Source organism: Oncorhynchus kisutch, linkage group LG7 (assembly GCF_002021735.2).
Source record: "Oncorhynchus kisutch isolate 150728-3 linkage group LG7, Okis_V2, whole genome shotgun sequence".
Classification (NCBI taxonomy): domain Eukaryota; kingdom Metazoa; phylum Chordata; class Actinopteri; order Salmoniformes; family Salmonidae; genus Oncorhynchus; species Oncorhynchus kisutch.
This window is the reverse complement of record NC_034180.2, coordinates 10,121,854-10,144,083: the sequence shown is the minus strand read 5'-3', so window position 1 is coordinate 10,144,083 and position 22,230 is coordinate 10,121,854. Positions and strand designations below refer to the sequence as shown.

At 44.5% G+C, this 22,230-nt stretch overlaps 1 protein-coding gene across 1 annotated transcript in view; it reads left to right on the top strand.

Annotated features, from left to right (window-relative positions):
* Positions 1-13,177: 13,177 nt before the first annotated feature.
* LOC109894779 (neuromedin-K receptor-like) overlaps positions 13,178-22,230 on the top strand; it is a 30,710-nt gene continuing 21,657 nt past the window's right edge. Inside the window, exon 1 of the mRNA XM_020488463.2 lies at positions 13,178-13,549. Coding sequence (XP_020344052.1) covers positions 13,182-13,549 — 368 coding nt within the window. The 5' untranslated portion in view covers positions 13,178-13,181. The remainder of the gene's footprint in view (positions 13,550-22,230) is intronic.

Genomic DNA, 22,230 nt, shown 5'->3' with positions numbered 1-22,230 from the left:
AGATTTGGAGATGTTATCGCAGGTGTAGCGATATGCTCATGTTTCTAGCTCCAACAGCGCAGAAATAATACCTTGCAATACAAAGAAAAAACACACATAATCCAAAAAGTAAAAAGAAAGAAATATCAGAAGGAGCCATTTCAGAGTCTGGAATATACAATATATACAATTTAAACATTTCATTACATTACAAAACAGATTTGGTATTTGGTATTTTACTTGGATCCCACGACTGGACACTAATCAAGATTTGACAAAACTAGAGCCTGCAGTACTTGCTTTTTGGAGTGTGGTGTCAAAAAAGCAGAGCATCTCTTTATTACGGCTTGACCTCTCCCCATCTCTACAACCATTGAATCTATATGTTTTGACCATGACAGTTTACAATCTAAGATAACGTCAAGTAATTTAGTCTCCTCAACTTGTTCAACAGCCACACCATTCATTACCAGATTCAGTTGAGGTCTACCACTTAAGGAATGATTTGTACCAAATACAATGCTCTTCGTTTTAGAGATGTTCAGGACCAGCTTATTACTGGCCACCCATTCCAAAACAGACTGCAACTCTTTGTTACGGGTTTCAGTGACTTCATTAGGGTGGGTTGCTGATGCACATATGGTTGAATCATCAGCATACATGGACACACATGCTTTGTTTAATGCCAGTGGCAGGTCATTGCTAAAAATAGAAAAGAGTAGAGGGCCTAGAGAGCTGCCCTGCGGTACACCACACATGTTTGACATTGGAGAAGCTTCCATTAAAGAAAACCCTTTGAGTTCTTTTACATAGATACAATTGAAGTCGGAAGTTTACATACACCTTAGCTAAATACATTTAAACTCAGATTTTCACAATTCCAGACATTTAATCCTAGTAATAATTCCCTGTTTTATTTTAAGAATGGGAAATGTCAGAATAATAGTAGAGAGAATGATTTATTGCAGCTTGTATTTCTTTCATCACATTCCCAGTGGGTCAGAAGTTTACATACACTCAATTAGTATTTGGTAACATTGCCTTTAAATGCTGGTAGCCTTCCACAACCTTCCCACAATAAGTTGGGTGAATTTTGGACCATTCCTCCTGACAGAGCTGATGTAACTGAGTCAGGTTTTTAGGCCTCCTTGCTCGCACACACTTTTTCAGTTCTGCCCACAAATGTTCTATAGGATTGAAGTCAGGGCTTTGTGATGGCCACTCCAGTACCTTGACTTGGTTGTCCTTAAGACTTTTTTCCACAACTTTAGAAGTATGCTTGGGGTCATTGTCCATTTGGAAGACCCATTTGCGACCAAGCTTTAACTTCCTGACTGATGTCTTGAGATGTTGCTTCAATATATCCACATAATTTTCATTCCGTCATGATGCCATCTATTTTGTGAAGTGCACCAGTCCCTCCTTACAGCAAAGCACCCCCACAACCTGTTGCTGCCACCCCTGTGCTTCACGGGTGGAATGGTGTTCTTCGGCTTGCAAGCCTCCCCGTTTTTCCTCCAAACATAACAATGGTCATTATGGCCAAACAGTTATATTTTTGTTTCATCAGACCAAAGGACATTTCTCCGAAAAGTACGAACTTTGTTCCCATGTGCAGTTGCAAACCGTAGTCTGGCTTTTTTTATGGAGGTTTTTGGAGCAATGACTTCTTCCTTGCTGAGCGGCCTTTCAGGTTATGTCCATATAGGACTCGTTTTACTGTGGATATCGATACTTTTGTACCTGTTTCCTCCAGCATCTTCAGGTCCTTTGTTGTTGTTCTGGAATTAATTTGCACTTTTCGCACCATAGTACGTCCATCTCTAGGAGACAGAATGCGTCTCCTTTATGAGCGGTATGACTGCTGCGTGGTCCCATGGTGTTTATACTTGCGTACTATAGTTTGTACAGATGAACGTGGTACCTTCAGGCATTTGGAAATTGCTCCCAAGGATGAACCAGACTTGTGGAGGTCTTGGTTGATTTCTTTAGATTTTCCCATGATGTCAAGCAAAGAGGCACTGAGTTTGAAGGTAGGGCTTGAAATACAGTGCCTTGCGAAAGTATTCGGCCCTTTTGCCACATTTCAGGCTTCAAACATAAAGATATAAAACTGTATTTTTTTGTGAAGAATCAACAACAAGTGGGACACAATCATGAAGTGGAACGACATTTATTGGATATTTCAAACCTTTTTAACAAATCAAAAACTGAAAAATTGGGCGTGCAAAATTATTCAGCCCCTTTACTTTCAGTGCAGCAAACTCTCTCCAGTAGTTCAGTGAGGACCTCTGAATGATCCAATGTTGACCTAAATGACTAATGATGATAAATACAATCCACCTGTGTGTAATCAAGTCTCCGTATAAATGCACCTGCACTGTGATAGTCTCAGAGGTCCGTTAAAAGCGCAGAGAGCATCATGAAGAACAAGGAACACACCAGGCAGGTCCGAGATACTGTTGTGAAGAAGTTTAATGCCGGATTTGGATACAAAAAGGTTTCCCAAGCTTTAAACATCCCAAGGAGCACTGTGCAAGCGATAATATTGAAATGGAAGGAGTATCAGACCACTGCAAATCTACCAAGACCTGGCCGTCCCTCTAAACTTTCAGCTCATACAAGGAGAAGACTGATCAGAGATGCAGCCAAGAGGCCCATGATCACTCTGGATGAACTGCAGAGATCTACAGCTGAGGTGGGAGACTCTGTCCATAGGACAACAATCAGTCGTATATTGCACAAATCTGGCCTTTATGGAAGAGTGGCAAGAAGAAAGCCATTTCTTAAAGATATCCATAAAAAGTGTTGTTTAAAGTTTGCCACAAGCCACCTGGGAGACACACCAAACATGTGGAAGAAGGTCCTCTGGTCAGATGAAACAAAAATGGAACTTTTTGGCAACAATGCAAAACGTTATGTTTGGCGTAAAAGCAACACATCTCATCACCCTGAACACACCATCCCCACTGTCAAACATGGTGGTGGCAGCATCATGGTTTTGGCCTGCTTTTCTTCAGCAGGGACAGGGAAGATGGTTAAAATTGATGGGAAGATGGATGGAGCCAAATACAGGACCATTCTGGAAGAAAACCTGATGGAGTCTGCAAAAGACCTGAGACTGGGACGGAGATTTGTCTTCCAACAAGACAATGATCCAAAACATAAAGCTAAATCTACAATGTAATGGTTCAAAAATAAACATATCCAGGTGTTAGAATGGCCAAGTCAAAGTCCAGACCTGAATCCAATCGAGAATCTGTGGAAAGAACTGAAAAATGCTGTTCACAAATGCTCTCCATCCAACCTCACTGAGCTCGAGCTGTTTTGCAAGGAGGAATGGGAAAAAATGTCAGTCTCTCGATGTGCAAAACTGATAGAGACATACCCCAAGCGACTTACAGCTGTAATCGCAGCAAAAGGTGGCGCTACAAAGTATTAACTTAAGGGGGCTGAATAATTTTGCACGCCCAATTTTTCAGTTTTTGATTTGTTAAAAAAGTTTGAAATATCAAATAAATGTCGTTCCACTTCATGATTGTGTCCCACTTGTTGTTGATTCTTCACAAAAAAATACAGTGGCAAAAGGTCGCAAAGTTCAAGGGGGCCGAATACTTTCGCAAGGCACTGTACATTCACAGGTACACCTCCAATTGACTCAAATTATGTCGGTTAGCCTATCAGAAGCTTCTAAAGCCATGACATTGTTTTCTGGAATTTTCCAAGCTGTTTAAAGGCACAGTCAACTTAGTGTATGTAAACTTCTGACCCACTGGAATTGTGATACAGTGAATTTAAGTGAAATAATCTGTCTGTAAACAATTGTTGGAAAAATTACTTGTGCCATGCACAAAGTAAATGTCCTAACCGACTTGCCAAAACTATAGTTTGTTAACAAGAAATTTGTGGAGTGGTTGAAAAACAAGTTTTAATGACTCCAACCTATGTGTATGTAAACTTCCGACCTTCAACTGTAGCTCTGAATCCACATTATGGCAAAGGTTGAGAAACCATAGCACATAAGTTTTTTCGACAACAGGTTAGGGTCAATAATATCAAAGGCGGCACTGAAATCTAACCGTACAGCTCCCACAATCTCATTATTATCAATTCATTTTAACCAATCATCAGTCATTTGTGTCAGTGAGTGCCCTTCTCTGTAAGTATGCTGAAAATCTGTTGTTAATTTGTTTACAGAGAAATATCATTGTTTTGGTCAAACACAATATTTTCTAACAGTTTGCTAAGAGCTGGCAACAAGCTTATAGGTCTGCTGTTAGAACCAGTAAAGGCCACTTTACCACTCTTGGGTAGCGGAATTACTTTGGCTTCCCTCCAGGCCTGAGGACAAAGACTTTCCTCTAGGCTCAGATGAAAAATATGTGGCCTGAGGGCACAACACATTAAGTGTGTGCCCTCTGGCCACTACTCTTGTGCCACATATCTACATAAAATCCATGTGTGTGTATGTGTATAGTGTGTATGTTATTGTATTTGTGCATCCATGTGTCTGTGCCTGTGTGTGTATACACAGAGTGTACAAAACATTAGGAACAACTTCCTAATATTGAGTTGCACCCCCTTTTGCCCTCACAACAGCCTCAATTCGTTGGGGCATGGACTCTACAAGGTGTAGACAGTAAATGAATAGAAAAGGTGTTTACAGCAGTAGTTATATAGGATCAGCCATGACTGGAAAACAGTGGTAAAACACTATGTAGACATTATTAAAGTGACCAGTGTTCAATGACTCTATGTACGTAGGGCAAAACAGTCTCTAAGGTACAGGGTGGTAGCCGCTAGTGACAGTGACCAAGGTTCAGGGCAGGGTACTGGGCGATAGAAGCTGTTTTTCAGTCTCTCAGTTCCAGCTTTGACGTACCAGTACTGTCTCCTCCTTCTAGATGGTTGCGGGGTGAACAGGCCGTGCCGTGGGTGACTCAGTGAACAGGCCGTGTCTCTGGTGGCTTGAGGTCCTTGATGAACTTATTTACCTTCCTGTGACACCGGGTGCTGTAGATGTCCTGGAGGACAGGCAGTGTGACTCCGATGATGCGTTGGGCTGACCCCACCACCCTCTAGAGAGCCCTGCAGTTGCAGATGGTGCCTCACACACACACAACCTGCAGCACTCTGATGAGAAAGACATAGGCTACTACTTGTGCATTATTTGACTAATCACATGGCAAGGCAAGTCAGTCTAACACCCCAAAATGTTGGGGTGTTAAGATACTGATGGTTTCTCAGAACTGATGGCTTCACAGTTGTGGCTTGATGGAGTATAACCCCATGTAGATGTCGAGTTGGGGACAACTGTAGCATTTCAGCTAAGACGGAACATAGTAACCCTTTTCCTAAACTTAACCTCATTCTCCTAACCTGCTGCGTTAGATCTCCTAACCTGCTGCGTTAGTTCTCCTAGCCTGCTGAGTAAAGTCACTTCAGCCACACTGGCAAATGCCTGCTCACCACGTGTTTGCCTGCAACCCTGATTTGGAGAGATAAGGAGATATTGGATTGATCCTGTGCACTCTTCTGTAGTGATGCTACTTTAAACCACATAGGGGCAGTAGTGCGGCAAAGATCAAAGTGTTTTCTGGGGGCCAATGAAATGGAATGGTGACATTTGTTATAATATATACTACCGTTCAAAAGTTTTGGGTCACTTTGAAAAGTCCTTGTTTTTGAAAGAAAAGCACATTTACATTTTTTGTTCATTAAAATAATATCAAATTGATCAAGACTTTAAAAGATTTTAAATGGAATAGCTACATAGGTGTACGGAGGCCCATTATCAGCAACCATCACTGTGTTAGCTAATCCAAGTTTATAATTTTAAAATGCAAATTGATCATTGAAAACTATTTTTCAATTATGTTAGCACAGCTGAATACTGTTGTGCTGATTAAAGAAGAAATAAAACTGGCCTTCTTTAGACTAGTTGAGAATCTGGAGCATCAGCATTTGTGGGTTTGATTACAGGCTCAAAATGTCCAGAAACAAATAACTTTCTTCTGAAACTCGTCAGTCTATTCTTGTTCTGAGAAATGAAGGCTATTCGTGCAAGAAATTGCCAAGAAACTGAAGATCTCATACAATGCTGTGTATTACTCCCTTCACAGAACCGCGCAAACTGGCTCTAACCAGAATAGAAAGACGAGTGGGAGGCCCAGGTGCACAACTGAGCAAGAGGACAAGTACATTAGAGTGTCTAGTTTGAGAAACAGAAGCCTCACAAGTCCTCAACTGGTAGCTTCATTAAATAGTACCCGCAAAATACCAGTCTCAACATCAACAGTGAAGAGGCGACTCCGAGATGTTGGCTTTCTAGGAAGAGTTCCTCTGTCCAGCATCTGTGTTCTTTTGCCCATCTTAATCTTATATTTTTATTTGGCCAGGCTGAGATATGGCTTTTTCTTTGCAACTCTGCCTAGAAGGCCAGCATCCCAGAGTCGCCTCTTCCCTGTTTTGCGGGTCCTATTTATACATTTATACTTTACTGAACTGTCTGATTCTAGAATAGGCTATGTAAAAAAGTAGTAAAAACAAACCTTATATTTTGTTTCTGCATTACTATATGGAGAATAATGGAAGGACATGAATTGACCCACATTCTTGTTTTCGTGGACGAGGCTGGGTTCAATCTGGCCAATGGCAGGAGACGTGGACGCAATCTCATTGGCCGCCGAGCCACAATCGGCACACCAGGCCAACATATGGGGGCAATATTACAATGTGTGCTGCCATTTCTGAGAATGCTGTGAGCACACATATTCCATACATTGGGCCCTATAACACCCAACTTCTCCTGTCCTTCCTAAATACACTTTACAGAGACCTAATAACAGAACACCAAAGAGGTTTAGTTAGACCAGATTTGCCAAATTATGCAATTGTGTGGAATAATGTAAGCTTCCACCGAACCAACATTGTTAGGGAATGGTTTGCTGCGCATGAAAGGATAACAAGGGAGTTCCTTCCACCATCCTCCCCATTCCTGAATCTGATAGAATAGTTTTTTTCAGCATGGAGGTGGAAAGTATATGACTCTATCAGGCACTAGATCAGATGTCTCTGTTAGATGCCATGAATACTGCTTGTGAGGACGTGACAGGCGATCACTGCAGGGGACGGTTGCGCCACGCAAGGAGATTTTTTTCCCCCAGGTGCATCACAAGGGAAAACATGAGATGTGATGATGATGAAAACCTCTAGCCAGACCAACAAGAGCGACAGGATGTCCACCAAGAAGATGGGAACTTGTAGTGTTACGGAGTGTGAGGAGGTCAAATGTATATTTTTTTACAAAACTACCGCACTTTTTTTTTCTTCTGTTCACTATATATGACTTTACAAGTAAGAAATATGTCAAAATGGACAAGCAAATGTGAATTTTCTGTTTACATGTAGCACAATGCTACAAAAATAAATGTTCTGTATACATACATATGTGCATATCCCTTTTCTGTGTAGTACGGTATTGTACAGTATCTACTTTTCCCAGTAAACTTTTACCCACTGTTGAAATCGGTATCTAAAAAGCTCAATGTGATACACAATAGCATTCAGCTAGACAAAACTGACCTTCTTGTATAGTACAGTAAGCATTCAATGTCAACAAAAAAGTAGAACAAAACTAGCATTTGTACATAACAAGCATTTCCTGCGCTAACTGCCATGGTGAAAAAACGCCTAAACATTTTGACCAGTACGGCTCACATGATGACAAAAAAACTTTTCATTTTGGTGGCATTGGCCAATTTACTGACAAAATAACTAGGTTTTGAAGCATGAATTAAATGTTTTGGGTGAGTTACTACATTTGCAGACATGTAAATAGAGTTGTGATGTCCCATAAAACAGTTGTGACAATTGCACTTACAGTTTAGTGAATGTTAAGACTGTTTCAAAAAATGAGCCAAATCAATTGGGTAACTGTAATATTCTATTGGCGAGAGACGAATCTCTACTCCTCTCCTACACAGTTCTAGAAATGAGGCAGGTCAAAGGCTATGGTAACAACCTCTTACCAGCCATCCAATTTCAACTCCATTTTCTCCCAAGCCTAGCTATTATTCTCCCTTGATAGACCATGCCACTTATACCAAGTGGACTGAAAAGGACCGTTTGAACAGTCATTGTGTGAAACCCCTCTGGCAAACAGAATTCAGGACCAGACAGAATCAGACTCAACTCCCCTGCTGTACAATAACAGACATTAAGAATAGTTGAGGAATAGATGAAGCCATTAAAAACAGAGCAGAGCCTTATGGTTAAGCTTGCATTGTATTATGCATTTGAAGAAGAGGGAAAAGAGAGAATAGATAGACATTGAGCATCCTAATATGTTCATATGTGTCGCCTTTTTCAGCCTTTTGAGTGAAGTATAGAATGTGTGAGAGATTTGAACTGTTCCATCAGTCCCTTTTAGAGAATGGAATATAATAGAATAGATGTAACGGGATTTGTCCTCCTCTGACGAGGAGTATGAGAGATCGGACCAATGCACAGCGTGGTATGTGTCCATGTTAATATTTAATAAATCAACTGAACACTAAATACAAAATAACCATGTGAAACAACAAAAAATCGAAACAGTCCTGAAAGGTGACACAACACAACACAAAACAGGAAACAACTACCCACCACCCAGGGAAAACAGGCTGTCTAAGTATGGTTCTCAATCAGAGACAACGATTGACAGCTGCCTCGGATTGGGAACCATACCAGGCCAAACACCTAGAAATATAACACACAGAACCAAAACATAGAATGCCCATCCCAACTCACGCCCTGACCAAACTAAAATAGAGACATAAAAAAGGAACTAAGGTCAGCACATGACAGTAAATATTTTTTAGGGGGGCAGGGTATCCTGCGCCGGCTCTGCATGCTGTGTCTCCGTGGCGCTGGGAGGGTGTAGTTCGCCCTATGCCTGCGCTCCGCCCGTGCCGGGCAAATGTGGGCATTGAGCCTAAGGGAGAGGTACGAGTGGTATGCACCAGATCTCCAGTGCTCCCCCACATCTCGGTTCAACCTGTGCCTGCACTCTGGATGGTCCGGGCTAAAGTGGTCATCCAGCCTGGAGGAGTGGTGCCAAGGCTACGCAAAAGAGCTCCAGTGCTCCCCCACAGCCCGGTCCATCCGGTGCCTTTTGGGGGGGGGGGGGGGGGTACTGTCACGTCCTGACCTTAGTTACTTTTTTATGTCTCTATTTTAGTTTGGTCAGGGCGTGAGTTGGGGTGGGCATTCTATGTTTTGTTTCTGTGTGTTATATTCCTAGGTGTTTGGCCTGGTATGGTTCCCAATCAGAGGACACATACCACACTGCGCATTGGTCCGATCTCTCATACTCCTCATCAGAGGAGGACGAATCCCGTTAAACAATCACCCAACACAACCGGACCAATCAGCGTGGTAACCAGGAGCAGAGAGTTCTGGACTCCTGGACATGGGAGGAGATTTTGGACGGAAAGGGACCCTGGGCACAGGCTGGGGAGTATCGTCGCCCCCGGGAAGAGCTGGAGGAGCTAGCACGGCAGCGCAACAGGGACGAGAGGCAGCCCCAAAAATGTATTGGGGGGCGGCACACGGGGAGTGTGGCTAAGTCAGGTAGGAGACCTGAGCCAACTCCCTGTGCTTACCGTGGAGAGAGGTGGACCGGGCAGGCACCGTATTATGCCGTGAAGCACACGGTGTCCCCAGTGCGCAGGCATAGCCCGGTGCGCTACATCGCAGCGGCCGGGCTAGAGTGGGCAACGAGCCAGGTGCTATGAAGCCGGCTCAGCGCATCTGGTCTCCAGTGCGTCTCCTCGGCCCGGGGTATATGGCACCAGCCCTACGCACGGTGTCCCCGGTTCGCCAGCACAGCCCAGTGCGGTGTGTTCCACCCTGCCACACTGGCCGGGCTACGGGGAGTATCCAGCCAGGACAGGTTGTGCAGTCTCAGTGCTCGAGAGTCTCCCTCCTGTCCAGCGCTGCCAGAGTCTCCCGTCTGTCCAGCGCTGCCAAAGCCGCCCGTCTGTCCTGAGCCGCCCGTCAGTCAGGAGCTTCCAGAGCCGCCGTCAGTCAGGAGCCGCCCTTCACTCCGGTGCTAACGGAATCGCCCTTCACTCCGGCGCTGCCGGAATCTCCCGTCCATTCGGGACCCGCGGCAAGGGTCCCCAGTCCGAGGTCGGCGGCGAGGGTCGCCGCTCCCAAGGCACCACTTAAGTGAGCCGAGACTATGGTGGAGTGGGGTCCACATCCCGCGCCAGAGCCGCCACCGCAGACAGACACCCACCCAGACCCTCCCCTATAGGTTCAGGTTTTGCGGCCGGAGTCCGCACCTTGGGGGGGGGTGGGGGGTACTGTTACTTTCTGACCTTAGTTCCTTTGTTATGTCTTTGTTTTAGTTTGGTCAGGGCGTGAGTTGGGGTGGGTAGTCTATGTTCTTTTTTTTATGTTGTGTTTATGTGTTTGGCCTGGTATGGTTCTCAATCAGAGGCAGGTGTCGTTCGTTGTCTCTGATTCAGAATCATACTTAGGTAGCCTGTTTTCCCTATTTTAGTTGTGGGTGATTGCTTTCTGTTTTTGTGTCTGCACCAGACAGAACTGTTTTGGTTGTTCTCTTTGTTGTTTTGTCATTCAGTGTTCTGTTCCATTAAATAATGATGAACATGTACCACGCTGCACCTTGGTCCTCACCTTCTTCCACCAACAGCCGTTACAATAGAACACAATAAAATAGCATTATTTTTCCTGTGCGGCTAGGAACTTCTTGTTTGTAGTAGTTCATTAACAGTAAATTGAGGAGTAGTCCTTGAGAAGGGGTTGAGGGATTTTATTTTACCTTTATTTAACCAGGTAGGCAAGTTGAGAACAAGTTCTCATTTACAATTGCGACCTGGCCAAGATAAAGCAAAGCAGTTCGACAGATAAAACGACACAGAGTTACACATGGAGTAAAAACAAACATACAGTCAATAATGCAGTATAAACAAGTCTATATACAATGTGAGCAAATGAGGTGAGAAGGGAGGTAAAGGCAAAAAAAGGCCATGATGGCAAAGTAAATACAATATAGCAAGTAGGATAATCACTAACCTATAGGCAGAGGTTTATTTTTTTATCTTTATTTAACTAGGCAAGTCAGTTAAGAACAAATTCTTATTTTCAATGATGGCCTAGGAACAGTGGGTTAACTGCCTGTTCAGGGGCAGAACGACAGATATGTACCTTGTCAGCTTGGGGATTTGAACTTGCAACCTTTCGGTTACTAGCCCAACACTCTAACCACTAGGCTACCCTGCCGCCCCAGGGTAGCCTAGGGGCGGCAGGGTGAAGAGGGTGAAGAGACTAAGCGAGAGGCAGACCAAGTGGTGATTTTTTTTGTGTGTAGAATTTGGTCGTCAAAAATGTGTATTACTAATTTGCTAAATGAGGCTTATTTGATCTAAATAGAAGTTTCGGAATCTGTAGGCTGTTACAAATTCACTGATATAAGTGGACGCACTTGGCATCCCGGCAACTTTGAGAAAAACGATTTTATCTCAGAGTTGTGTCTGTTGTTCACACACATATCTGCCCTCTCATTGGTTAGAATGTTCCCACCTGATCTCGTTTCCTCCTATCTGCCTTTTCGCCTTTGTGACAATGGTTCCCATTGTTATTGCGGAGACAAGGATGCCTGCAGACAATGAATATCTGATGACCCACTGTGTGTGTGTGTGTGTGTGTGTGTGTGTGTGTGTGTGTGTGTGTGTGTGTGTGTGTGTGTGTGTGTGTGTGTGTGTGTGTGTGTGTGTGTGTGTGTGTGTGTGTGTGTGTGTGTGTGTGTGTGTGTGTGTGTGTGTGTAAGTCACCCTCACTATTCCCACATAATGGCCCTTAAAGCTCCCCATATGTAATCCAGCTAGGAAGGGGCGTAGGCTGTTAAAAGACTCATTAAAAGGGGCACATCAGGTGTAATCCTGCCTAATTGCCAGGGGAACCCATCAGGTGTAATTGTGCATATTTGCAAGGGGAACCCATGTAGATCAGTGGATTAAAGGCACTTCCCCACTTGCCCCTGAGTGTGTCCCAAATAACACCCTATTCCCTATATAGTGCACCACTTTTGACCAGAGACCCCAAAGTAATGCACTATAATGGGAATAGGGTGCCGTTTGGGATGAAGCCTATATGTCCTTTCCATACTGTTTAGGTGACACAAATGAGGATGCTCGGTGGTTTGGATGCTGTTGAATACAGAGGGGGGCTGTGTAGTTTTTGGATAATGTGACTTTCGTTTTGAGATACAAGTTGATCAGTCACAACGGAGCAAGATCTGCAAAGCTAAAGCCTCAAAAACACATCTTGGTTTGGTACCCTGAAAGTTTGATTGATTGTTTTGAGTGAGTGCATTAGGATCATAGAGTCAGTCCATCGCGAAAAGGTTGACATAGGCCAATTGGGAACTGAATTCATTTAGGTGGTAAGGCCTTGGCAGATCCATCTATTGAAAATCGATCTTGGAAATTAAGAGTTATTTAGGGTAAAAACAACACATTTTGGAGATACTTGACACCTTTGTCAAATATGACTGTTTAATAAACTTAGTCAAGTAACTTGTATTTTCAATACTTGCAGTGACAATGACAAAGTATCATTGATCACGGAGATGTCCCATGAGTGTAATTAATGACTCAGTCAATGGAGGCAACAGATGCGGCAGACCTTTCATCAGTTCCTGAAGCATGCATGTCGTTTATCAGGATTATGTAAGGCATTTCTAACTGACTCGCCATCAAATTCCATGCTTGCCATATGTTTATATCTTATTTGTATGGAAGCGTAGCTGAAGGATCTACCGTTTTCAAAGTGTTGCGCAGTTGCATTCGGATGCATTCAAGTGAATGACTGAGGATGCTATTAGAAAGAAGAACTGTTCGAATATAATCGGTCGCCTATTTAAGTAGTAGCCTATCCTGTGGGTCAGAAGTTCCGCGCTCCTCAAGTGTCAATTATTTATTGGAGTTGTCACTGGACATTTTGTTACGACTGTCTCCCAAACGCGTTGGCCCTGTATTGACGGGAACAGCAACATAAATGAAGAGGGACAACGTGACCATATTGAGCAGAGCATTTGCGCGTCTTGGTGCGCTGCGGAGTTGTGTGCCAATACAACTGATGCCACCTCCAGGCATTGAATCCAAGTAAATCTCGGCAGGGAGACTAGAGGAATGGCTGCGGCAAACAACGGATCAAACACAACTAGGACCTTTACAAATCAGTTCGTACAACCGGCTTGGCGCATCGTGCTATGGTCGGTCGCGTACAGCCTTGTGCTCGCGGTAGCGGTTTTTGGGAACCTGATAGTGATTTGGATCGTATTAGCGCACAAGAGGATGCGAACCGTGACAAACTACTTTTTACTCAACTTGGCTTTCTCTGACGCCTTAATGGCCGCGTTCAACACGTTGATTAATTTCATATACGCTGCTCACGGCAATTGGTACTTTGGAGAATCATACTGCAAGTTCCACAACTTTTTCCCTGTCACAGCAGTGTTTTCAAGCATCTATTCAATGTGCGCAATCGCAGTCGACAGGTGAGCTCTGGAGACATCAACTTCAATCTCTAACATTTTATTACATATTAAATGTGACAATTTATTATGCATTATTTAATACTAGGCCGGTTTCATGAATAATAGCCTAATGTACAGATTCTATAATCAAACCCCTTAAATTAAATAAGAAAAAGGTAGGCCTAACGGTTTAACAAGGTACCCTGATGTTGCTCAGATACCATCATTTTCATACATCATCATAGTAGCCTGTTATGCATGTTATGTATGCATACAGGTTATTAACACACACACACACACACACACACGGGAAACCAACCCTCTCCTTACATTCTGTCAAAATGAGAATGTAAGAATGTAGCTTTTAATGCACTAATCTAACCAATAAAGAACCGGCAACACAATGTGCATCCCAAATGGCACCCCTTTCCCTATTTGATTTCACCACTTGATCTCTATGAGTGCTGGGCAAAAGTACTGCACTATAAAAGGAATAGGGTGCCATTTGGGAGGCAGACAAAATGAGAAAACAATTGAGGTTGTTGAGGATTTGATCAAGCATTTCATTACTCAGTTGGTGTATAAAAGAGCCAGATTACTTCTAATGAGCTCCACTGTGCAGACAACCTATCATTATGGAGGGAAGTGCTGATTAAATAATTAAAATGGAGTACCTGCAGTGAAATAATGTCTTTAAGTGCCAAGAGTGCTTATATGAAAGCTATACTCGCACCAACACAGACACACACGAGCGAGCAAGCGGCCCCACATACACACACGCACATGTGCGTACACATGCAAACAAGCAAGCAAGTGTGTACACACACAAGCACACACTTGATTTACCCTGCTGTGCCAGTTTTCCTACAAAAGTTTGTATTTATCCATTTTGAACTTGATGGGAAGGTGTCTAAGACCATGCATACTCAGAACTTATGTTGGTTGATCAACTGTATTGCAAACAAATATTGTTATTTTGGGGGAAATGGAGGTGTTTGATGCACGGAAATTCTAATAATTAATGGAAGGCTAATAAAAACATTAACACGTAGGCCTATATAAAACAGATGCATTTGGCTTTGGTAAGAAGATGACATAGCAGCATCTCGCCTAATAGCCTATATTTACTTTAATTATATAGGCCTAAATCTCTACTTTTCTGACATAACTGGTTTATTCCCTCTATACAAGAAAATATTAGGCTACCATTTATCCGTCGCTCATTTAATAGCCAACCATGCGCAAAAGTAAATAGACCGGTAGCCTATGACAGTAACGGTAGGCTTTAGTATGGCTGTGCGATAGGAGCACAACATATACATTTTAATCTCAGAGTTTATACCAAGGCAGGAGATAGAAACACAATCATGTGTTGATAAACAAAATATTGAACGACATTTTATCTTTTGCATAGAAGTGTGGAATGTAGGCAGCATGTACTTTTAAATTGTTAAATAGACACTCTTGCAGATCGTGTGGCCAGTGTTTGCCACTCGCTATAGGCGGATTAGGCATGGATTTTTTGTTGAAGGATCCGACCCTTTTTTTAAATGTTTTCCTAAAATGACATACCCATAATCGAACCGCCTGTAGCTCGTAGCTGACGTAAGGATATGCATATTATTGATACCATTTGAAAGGAGACACTTTGAAGTTTGTGGAAATGTGAAATTAATGTAGGAGAATATAACACATTAGATCTGGTAAAAGATAATACAAAGAAAAAAATGCTTTTTGTTGTTGTTGTTTTTTTGTATCATCATCTTTGAAATGCCAGAGAAAGTCCATAATGTATTATTCCATCCCAGGTGCAATTTAGATTCTGCCCACTAAATGGCCGCAGTGTATGTGCAAAGTTATAGACTGATCCAATGAACCATTGAACATATCTGTTCAAAATGCTGTATAAGACTGCCCAAATGTGCCTAATTGATTTATTAATGGAATTTTCCAAGCTGTTTAAAGTCACAGTCAACTTAGTTTATGTAAACTTCTGGCCCACTGGAATACACTGGATACAGTGAGTTATAAATGAAATGATCTGTCTGTAAACAATTGTTGGAAAAATGACTTGTGTCATGCACAAAGTAGATGTCCTAACCGACTTGCCAAACCTATAGTTTGTTAACAAGAAATTTGTGGAGTGGTTGAAAAATGAGTTTTAGTGACTCCAACCTAAGTGTATGTAAACTTCCGACTTCAACTGTATGTTTATGTCCAGGAATGGTCATGTTACTTACAACCTCATGCTAATCACATTACGCTAGCTTAACCCCCATGGCGGAGGGGCACCGATCCTATAGAGGTTTAAAAAGTCAAAACATTCTGCCCACACCTCTACAGAAACATCTGAGGATTTCAGCAACATATCATGTGTTGGATAGATGTCTGAAGAGATTACAGAAGACAGAAATGCAAAAAGTGTTCCACTTTTTCAGAATTCACTCAAATAACAATAGCCTGCTAATAATTTGGCACAGTGCATTATTTATGACAGTTTTATAGCCTTAACATCAAAACATAAATAAATGAGGTCCCAGGTGTCTGGAGGTCAATTCGATACCTTTACAAGTTGTGTTGCATAGTAGGACTACAGCCCAACATCTCACTTTGAAGTTAGTCAAAGGAGTTAATCTGCACCTGCAAGACCTGACTACTTGTGGGCCTTTGATGGAGGGAGGCAGAGACAGGCAGGGAGGCAGGGAGGCAGAGACAGACAGACAGACAGACAGACAGACAGACAGACAGACAGACAGACAGACAGACAGACAGACAGACAGACAGACAGACAGACAGACAGACAGACAGACAGACAGACAGACAGACAGACAGGTAAGGTAAGGTAAGGTAAGGTAAGGTAAGGTAAGGTAAGGTAAGGTAAGGTAAGGTAAGGTAAGGTAAGGTAAGGTAAGGTAAGGTAAGGATGAAACCTGACAGTCTAGCAGTGAGTTCTGGGGAAATGGAATCTTTGTTTACCGAAAACCAAACAAACAGCACTGTTGAATCCAATTAAAGATATACTGGGAAGAGTCAAACAATCATAACTAGCTCCACATGGGGCATCCTTTGTTTTGAGTACCTGAAAGCAATCTGAAGTTGGGCACAGACACAGACACACACATCACTATCCTTATGATGGCTGCTCCAGAGAAGATTGGTCTTTTATTTACTGTTTGATTTGACATTGTAGTATGTCAACCTGCCCTCTGGCTTTTGTCAAGAGGAGCTTGTTTTATTCACGTTCGGGGGAAAATGCAGTTGTACAACAAGACATTTCCCACTGGGTACAAATCAAATCAAATCAAATTTATTTGTCACATACACATGGTTAGCAGATGTTAATGCGAGTGTAGCGAAATGCTTGTGCTTCTAGTTCCGACAATGCAGTAATAACGAACAAGTAATCTAACTAACAATTCCCCAAAAAACTACTGTCTTATACACAGTGTAAGGGGATAAAGAATATGTACATAAGGATATATGAATGAGTGATGGTACAGAGCAGCATAGGCAAGATACAGTAGATGATATCGAGTACAGTATATACATATGAGATGAGTATGTAAACCAAGTGGCATAGTTAAAGTGGCTAGTGATACATGTATTACATAAGGATGCAGTCGATGATATAGAGTACAGTATCTACGTATGCATATGAGATGAATAATGTAGGGTAAGTAACATTATATAAGGTAGCATTGTTTAAAGTGGCTAGTGATATATTTACATCATTTCCCATCAATTCCCATGATTAAAGTGGCTGGAGTAGAGTCAGTGGCATTGACAGTGTGTTGGCAGTAGCCACTCAATGTTAGTGGTGGCTGTTTAACAGTCTGATGGCCTTGAGATAGAAGCTGTTTTTCAGTCTCTCGGTCCCAGCTTTGATGCACCTGTACTGACCTCGCCTTCTGGATGACAGCGGGGTGAACAGGCAGTGGCTCGGGTGGTTGATGTCCTTGCTGATCTTTATGGCCTTCCTGTAGCATCGGGTGGTGTAGGTGTCCTGGAGGGCAGGTAGTTTGCCCCCGGTGATGCGTTGTGCAGACCTCACTACCCTCTGGAGAGCCTTACGGTTGAGGGCGGTGCAGTTGCCATACCAGGCGGTGATACAGCCCACCAGGATGCTCTCGATTGTGCATCTGTAGAAGTTTGTGAGTGCTTTTGGTGACAAGCCGAATTTCTTCAGCCTCCTGAGGTTGAAGAGGCGCTGCTGCGCCTTCTTCACGATGCTGTCTGTGTGAGTGGACCAATTCAGTTTGTCTGTGATGTGTATGCCGAGGAACTTAAAACTTGCTACCCTCTCCACTACTGTTCCATCGATGTGGATGGGGGGGTGTTCCCTCTGCTGTTTCCTGAAGTCCACAATCATCTCCTTAGTTTTGTTGACGTTGAGTGTGAGGTTATTTTCCTGACACCACACTCCGAGGGCCCTCACCTCCTCCCTGTAGGCCGTCTCGTCGTTGTTGGTAATCAAGCCTACCACTGTTGTGTCGTCCGCAAACTTGATGATTGAGTTGGAGGCGTGCGTGGCCACGCAGTCGTGGGTGAACAGGGAGTACAGGAGAGGGCTCAGAACGCACCCTTGTGGGGCCCCAGTGTTGAGGATCAGCGGGGAGGAGATGTTGTTGCCTACCCTCACCACCTGGGGGCGGCCCGTCAGGAAGTCCAGTACCCAGTTGCACAGGGCGGGGTCGAGACCCAGGGTCTCGAGCTTGATGACGAGCTTGGAGGGTACTATGGTGTTGAATGCCGAGCTGTAGTCGATGAACAGCATTCTCACATAGGTATTCCTCTTGTCCAGATGGGTTAGGGCAGTGTGCAGTGTGGTTGAGATTGCATCGTCTGTGGACCTATTTGGGCGGTAAGCAAATTGGAGTGGGTCAAGGGTGTCAGGTAGGGTGGAGGTGATATGGTCCTTGACTAGTCTCTCAAAGCACTTCATGATGACGGATGTGAGTGCTACGGGGCGGTAGTCGTTTAGCTCAGTTACCTTAGCTTTCTTGGGAACAGGAACAATGGTGGCCCTCTTGAAGCATGTGGGAACAGCAGACTGGTATAGGGATTGGTTGAATATGTCCGTAAACACACCGGCCAGCTGGTCTGCGCATGCTCTGAGGGCGCGGCTGGGGATGCCGTCTGGGCCTGCAGCCTTGCGAGGGTTAACACGTTTAAATGTCTTACTCACTTCGGCTGCAGTGAAGGAGAGACCGCATGTTTTCGTTGCAGGCCGTGTCAGTGGCACTGTATTGTCCTCAAAGCGGGCAAAAAAGTTGTTTAGTCTGCCTGGGAGCAAGACATCCTGGTCCGTGACTGGGCTGGGTTTCTTCCTGTAGTCCGTGATTGACTGTAGACCCTGCCACATGCCTCTTGTGTCTGAGCCGTTGAATTGAGATTCTACTTTGTCTCTGTACTGGCGCTTAGCTTGTTTGATAGCCTTGCGGAGGGAATAGCTGCACTGTTTGTATTCAGTCATGTTACCAGACACCTTGCCCTGATTAAAAGCAGTGGTTCGCGCCTTCAGTTCCACACGAATGCTGCCATCAATCCACGGTTTCTGGTTGGGGAATGTTTTAATCGTTGCTATGGGAACGACATCTTCAAAGCACGTTCTAATGAACTCGCACACCGAATCAGCGTATTCGTCAATGTTGTTGGCTGACGCAATACGAAACATCTCCCAGTCCACGTGATGGAAGCAGTCTTGGAGTGTGGAGTCAGCTTGGTCGGACCAGCGTTGGACAGACCTCAGCGTGGGAGCTTCTTGTTTTAGTTTCTGTCTGTAGGCAGGGATCAACAAAATGGAGTCGTGGTCAGCTTTTCCGAAAGGGGGGCGGGGCAGGGCCTTATATGCGTCGCGGAAGTTAGAGTAACAATGATCCAGGGTCTTTCCACCCCTGGTTGCGCAATCGATATGCTGATAAAATTTAGGGAGTCTTGTTTTCAGATTAGCCTTGTTAAAATCCCCAGCTACAATGAATGCAGCCTCCGGATAAATCGTTTCCAGTTTGCAGAGAGTTAAATAAAGTTCGTTCAGAGCCATCGATGTGTCTGCTTGGGGGGGGATATATACGGCTGTGATTATAATCGAAGAGAATTCTCTTGGTAGATAATGCGGTCTACATTTGATTGTGAGGAATTCTAAATCAGGTGAACAGAAGGATTTGAGTTCCTGTATGTACAGATGTACATTCAATGTCTATTCCACTTTGGTTCAACGTAATTACATAGAAATTATTTGGAAATGACGTTGATTCAACCAGTGTGTGCCCAGTGGGTCCTGCATACTAAATTGTATGCGTTAACTTTAGTCAGGGGCAAAAGCGCAACTCAAAATAAAAAAGGCAAACCTCTCAAGTAAGCAGTGTATGAGGAACAAAATACCAATCAACCATGACCTTTGAACTTTGAACTTTGACCTAATAACCTTTCACCAGAGACGGAAGAGGAAGCGAGACACCTCACTGGGTCCTTTTTTCTGGTTCATATACAGTCAATGAACTAAGTAGACCAGACCCAGGAGGCGATCGCATTGGTGTCTATGGGAGAGCCACCCCTTAAGTAGACCGGAACAGTTTTTTAATGGTAAATGGGTCTTGAATCATTTTCTTCATTTATCCACCATCTTTGCTTTCACCCCCTGACTGACCTCTCGACCTCTTGAACTGTTTTAGAGACTGACTGACAGGGTCTGGTAGTGCTCCAGTCCTGTAATGTGTCTGTGTGTAACTGGTGAGATGAGTCAGGCGCAGGACAGCAGATATGAGTAATGAAAGCAAATTTACTCCATAATATAACAATACACGTCGAATAAATACAAAGCCACAAATAAGGACCCCAATACAAGAAACAATTACTCACAAACAAACATGGGGGAACAGAGGGTTAAATAATGAACAAGTAATTGGGGAATTGAAACCAGGTGTGTAAGACAAAGACAAAACAAATGGAAAATGAAAAGTGGATCGGTGATGGCTAGAAAAGTGGATCGGTGACCGCTGAATGCCGCCCGAACAAGGAGAGGGACCAACTTTGGCGGAACTCGTGACAGTACCCCCCCTTGACGCGCGGCTCCAGCAGCGCGCCGACACTGACCTCGAGGACGAGGCGCAGGGCAATCCGGATGGAGATGGTGGAATTCCAGCAGCAATGAAAGGTTCAAGACGTCCTCCACCGGCACCTAGCATCTCTCCTCCGGACAGTAACCCTCCCACTCCACGAGGTACTGAAGGCCCCTCGCCCAACGCCAACGCCTCGAGTCCAGGATGGCTCGAACAGCATACAACGGGGCCCCCTCGATGTCCAGAGGTGGAGGAGGAACCTCCCGCACCTATGAGGGGGATGGAACTGACGGACCCCAATCCGGATGTCCACGGGTGGCCAGCAGTTTGTCCAGCCGGATGGACAGGTCTACCAGCTGGTCCAACGTGAGGGTGGTGTCTCGGCAGGGCAACTCCCGACGGACTTCCTCGCGCAGACTTCACCGGTAGTGATCGATCAGGGCCCTGTCATTCCACCCTGCGCTGGTGGCCATGGTCCGGAAGTCCAAAGTGAAATCCTGCGCGCTCCTCGTCCCCTGCCTCAGGTGGAACAGACATTCACCTGCCGCACGACCCTCAGGTGGGTGGTCGAAAACTGCCCGAAAGCGGCGAGTGAATTCTGCGTAATGGAGTCTCCCTCACTCCATACGGCGTTGGCCCACTCCAGGGCTTTGCCTGAGAGGCAGGAGATGAGGGCGGACACGCTCTCACATCCCGAAGGAGCCGGGTGGACGGTCGCCAGGTAGAGCTCCAGCTGGAGTAGTAACCCCTGGCATCCGGCAGCCGTCCCATCATACTTCCTCGGGAGTGTGAGCCGAATCCCGCTGGGACCGGGTGAAGGAGGGGTGGACCGTGAAGCCTGCTGTAGTGAGTTTGACTTTTAGTGAGTTCATACAAATTGTCATGTCTTCTATTCTGATAGACTGGAGAAAAACGTGGTTGTAATGTTAATAATTTGGTTGTTATTCTATTGGTTACCTCGAGGCAGATGCCCCAGGGGCAGAGTGGCCCACACTCATTACTGGGCGCAAAGTTGATTGCATCTTTTTCACTGAAACATGGCAGTCTTCAGACTGTAGTGCCACTCTTGTTGAAGCCTCCCCCTGGACTACAGCTGGGGGGGCCAGCCTCCATTTTTACAAATGCTCTCATCTGTAAGGACATATCATTTCATTATGCTATACTGTTTAAATGTCAGTCACCAGTGCTGGCTATAACCCTGTTTAGGCCAACAAAGCACTGCCCACTTTTTTTTGACTGATTTCTCTGAACAATTGACTGTTCGGCTCAGACGTAAGAGGTATGTGGCAGGGTCTACAGTCAATCACGGACTACAAGAAGAAGAAATCCAGCCCAGTCACGGACCAGGATGTCTTGCTCCCAGGCAGACTAAATAACTTTTTTGCCCGCTTTGAGGACAATACAGTGCCACTGACATGGCCTGCAACGAAAACATGCGGACTCTCCTTCACTGCAGCCGAGGTGAGTAAAACATTTAAACGTGTTAACCCTCGCAAGGCTGCAGGCCCAGACGGCATCCCCAGCCGCGCCCTCAGAGCATGCGCAGACCAGCTGGCCGGTGTGTTCACGGACATATTCAATCAATCCCTATACCAGTCTGCTGTTCCCACATGCTTCAAGAGGGCCACCATTGTTCCTGTTCCC